The 3,413-nt window shown below is 59.7% G+C and overlaps 1 protein-coding gene across 1 annotated transcript in view; it reads left to right on the top strand.

Annotated features, from left to right (window-relative positions):
* The first annotated feature begins 962 nt into the window (after positions 1–962).
* AZIN2 (antizyme inhibitor 2) overlaps positions 963–3,413 on the top strand; it is a 26,482-nt gene continuing 24,031 nt past the window's right edge. Inside the window, exons 1-6 of the mRNA XM_009332205.1 lie at positions 963–1,061; positions 1,160–1,333; positions 2,115–2,287; positions 2,404–2,535; positions 2,891–3,056; positions 3,180–3,373. Coding sequence (XP_009330480.1) covers positions 963–1,061; positions 1,160–1,333; positions 2,115–2,287; positions 2,404–2,535; positions 2,891–3,056; positions 3,180–3,373 — 938 coding nt within the window. The remainder of the gene's footprint in view (positions 1,062–1,159; positions 1,334–2,114; positions 2,288–2,403; positions 2,536–2,890; positions 3,057–3,179; positions 3,374–3,413) is intronic.

Here is a 3,413-nt window from a genome sequence, read left to right as displayed (position 1 = left end):
GAAATGTCGTAAGTAGGTCTCTGCAGAGGAGGAGGTGGTGCGCAGCTCTGAGAAGTGAAACCTCTGTCTCCTGCTCACTTCAGATCAGAGGGACCGTGTTTCTGTAAGAGCCCTGGAGCTAGACCTGGGTTATTGGAGTGGAAATGTTTCCTTGCGAGCTCGTGCTAGGTTTTCAGCTCCTTGGGTTATGGGATGGGCTGGAACCAGGGGAGGAGATTGTTAAAGCTAAGTGTGCGAGCTTAAAGCTAAAGCTCCGCTAAGTGTGTGAGCCAGGAAACGCTGTGCAGCTGAACGTGTCCCCTTGTTCCACACCCTGTGTCACGGGAGACGTGTGAAACTGGAACCACAGCACGGATCCAGACCATCCCCAGGTCAGCTGGCATCAGCGAGCGGCCCGTGCTGTGCTCTTTAAAGATGCCTCCCTTTTCACAGGGCTTGTGGGCCTGGGCAGGTGAGTCCGTGAGGCTTCAGCTATTTGAAAACCGCGAGGGCACTTCACCCTGTGCAACGTGCAGCAGATCTAGCTGCATGCCGGAGCATGAAGGGACACGTTCTGGCTTATATAGGCCGTCCGCTTTGCGGTGAAGTTGGCTTTGTTGTTAACTGTGTTGGTGCCTGAACTGCTGCTGAAGAAGACAGGGCTGCTGTGTGCCAAAACAAAGCTCCGAGCTGCAGAGAAATGTGCCTCCTCCCCCTGGAGAAGATGCTTTAACCCACAGTAGGGCTCTCAGCTGAGGCGCTGGTTTGGAGGAGAGCGGCAGAGAGCTCTACCCAGGGCAGTGCTGCCACGTACGGCCCGTGGGAGGGACGGGGAGCACCTTGGGGCGCAGGCTGGGTGGTGTACGCTGGTGGAGCTTCTAGGCCCTGCCTCTAATATTCCCTTTCTTTTTTCAGTGTGTTGCATACTTAGAAGTTATACCCTACTCGAGAAGGCTTTAAACTAGTGATACCACACCTTGACCATGAATGGGTACTTGAACGAATCCAACTTCCTGATGGTGGAGGAGGGCTTCACCACCAGACACCTCCTGGAGAACCTCCTCGTGGAGCTGTGCCAGGCGGTAAGGGCTGGCAGCTCTGCTGCTGCCCGGCAGCCAACACCCCCTTGGCAGAGGCGGTTGTGGGGAGGCGACTGTTGCTCACTCCGGCTTTCTCCTAGAGCGACCAACAAGCCTTCTTCGTGGCTGACCTTGGGGACGTTGTGAAGAAACACCTGCGTTTCCTGAAGGCCTTGCCCCGTGTGAAACCCTACTTCCCGGTTAAGTGCAATGGCAGTGAAGGAGTGATACGGCTGCTGGCTGAGCTGGGGGCAGGCTTTGCCTGTACCAACAAGGTAGAGTCACGGGAGGACAGCTCGGGATGAGCATCCTTTGGGCACTTGTGGGTGAGTGGCAGAGCTCACCCTCCTTCCCTGCGTTTCCACTCACTGGATGCCATTTAATAGGGGCAGGAGTCTCCCTCCACTGTGAAAACCCTCCCGACACAGCCCAGAAATCCCCGTCCTCTCTGTCTGGTGACTGAGGCTTGTTCCCTTTGACCAACATTCCTGTCTCTGGAACTGGTGTCCTGGCTGGCCGGCTTGGCTGGTGGCAAGGCACATCCCTGGGGTGCCACTGCCGCAGCCGTCCAACTCTCGGTGACTTTCAGGCTGAGCCTAAAGCTCCCTGCTCCCTCCTGCTTCTCATTTGCTCACAGCCAGATTCCCAGGGAGGATCCAAAGTTAAGCCACTTGTACGTAATTAAATAGGACGTGTTATCAGGAGGAGAAAGTGCAAAGAGCCGTGACGGCTCAGACCAGCGCTGCGGCCGTAACCCTCACTGCAGCTCACAGGGGACACGTGCACCGAACCCACGCCTGCTAAACCCACTTGTTTTCTCTCCTCCTGGTCTCATGCCGCTTGTAAACGTCTTGCCGCAGCCTGCCCCTGCCAGGACAAAGTCCACTGTGATCCCTTTGAGCTCTTGCAGACTTTCCCTGGAAAAGCCCAGGCTGCAATGCTGGCGGCTTGCCCTTCGCAGTGCTGCAAGCTGGCTGAGGCCCAGGGCTGATCGTGGCCAGGCATGGGCAGCGCCGGTCCCGGGGACCTGCCTACACGCGTGCCGTTTCCCTGCAGGCAGAGATCGCGTGTGTTCAAAGCATCGGAATCCCGGCTGGCAAGATCTTCTACAGCAGCCCCTGCAAGCAGGTCGCCCACATCAAATACGCAGCCAACCACGGTGTGCAGCTGATGACCTTCGACAATGAGGTGGAGCTGAGCAAGGTGGCCAGGAGCCACCCTCATGCCAGGTGGGTGTCTGGCAGCGTCGTCGGAGTGGGGGGGCTGGAGTCGGAGCTGGGGAGATGGCTGTGAGGTGACAGAGGGCCTGAAGACCCCCTCGACACAGTGGGGCTTTGCTCTGCAGGATGTTGTTGGCTGTTGCTGCCGACTCCAGCCCCTCTGCCCATCCGAGCATGACGTTTGGGGCCACGCTCAAGTCCTGCCGGCACCTGCTAGAGACAGCGAAGGAGCAGGCTGTGGAGGTTGTTGGCATCAGGTACTGCACGTGGTCCTTTTTCCGTAGGGGTGCTCAGCCCATGTTGGAGGGGACTGTGGGGAGCTCTGCCTTGCCGGAACAACGCAGGGGTCCACAGAGCCACCGGCTGCTCTGGGTGGGAGTGAGGTGGAGGTTGGGACCTGGGGAGGTTGACCCTTGTTGGGACCAATTTGGGGCAGGTTTGGCCCTCGGAGAGGGTCAGGGGGGCTCTGCGGGACTGACCAGGCAGTCTCGGCTCGGGGTGGTATGTGAGAAGCGCAGAGCTGCCCCCAGTGAGTGATAATCCCGGTGCCGTGTCCCCTCGCTGCTCTCTGGGGACGGGCAAACCCTGCTGAAACAGGGACTGTGCCCTCAGCTTTCACCTCGGGAGCCGCGGTCTGGAGCCCGAGGCCTTCGCTCAGTCTGTGGCTGCGGCGCAGCTGGCCTTTGAGATGGGCAGAGAGCTGGGCTACCAGATGCACCTCCTGGACATCGGAGGGGGATTCCCCGGCACCGAGGACACCAGAACCCGGTTCGAAGAGGTACGAGGCTCCCAACGCCTGCACTCAGCAGGCAGAGAGAGCGAGGCCGGAGGGTCTCCCCTGGGTCTGGCTCCCTGCAGAGGGACCGAGCTAACTGAGAGGGAACGTCTTCTTCCCATCCAGATCGCCGCCGTGATAAACTCTGCCTTGGACTTGTATTTCCCAGATGGCTGCGGGGTGGAGATCGTTGCGAGACCTGGCCGATACTACGTCACCTCCGCCTTCGCCTTCGCTGCCAGCATCACTGCCATGGAAGAGGTTCCCGCGGAGCAGCCTGGCTCTGACGGTAGGTGGGACGGTGGGACGGGCCCGCCCGTGGGCCCGAGCCCCCCTGAGCCCTCTCCCTGCTCCCCCCCC

The sequence above is a fragment of the Pygoscelis adeliae genome, unplaced genomic scaffold, assembly GCF_000699105.1.
Source record: "Pygoscelis adeliae isolate BGI_AS28 unplaced genomic scaffold, ASM69910v1 Scaffold359, whole genome shotgun sequence".
NCBI classification, from domain to species: domain Eukaryota; kingdom Metazoa; phylum Chordata; class Aves; order Sphenisciformes; family Spheniscidae; genus Pygoscelis; species Pygoscelis adeliae.
Note: the sequence above shows the minus strand (reverse complement) of the source record. Positions and strands in the feature narration are given on the sequence as shown.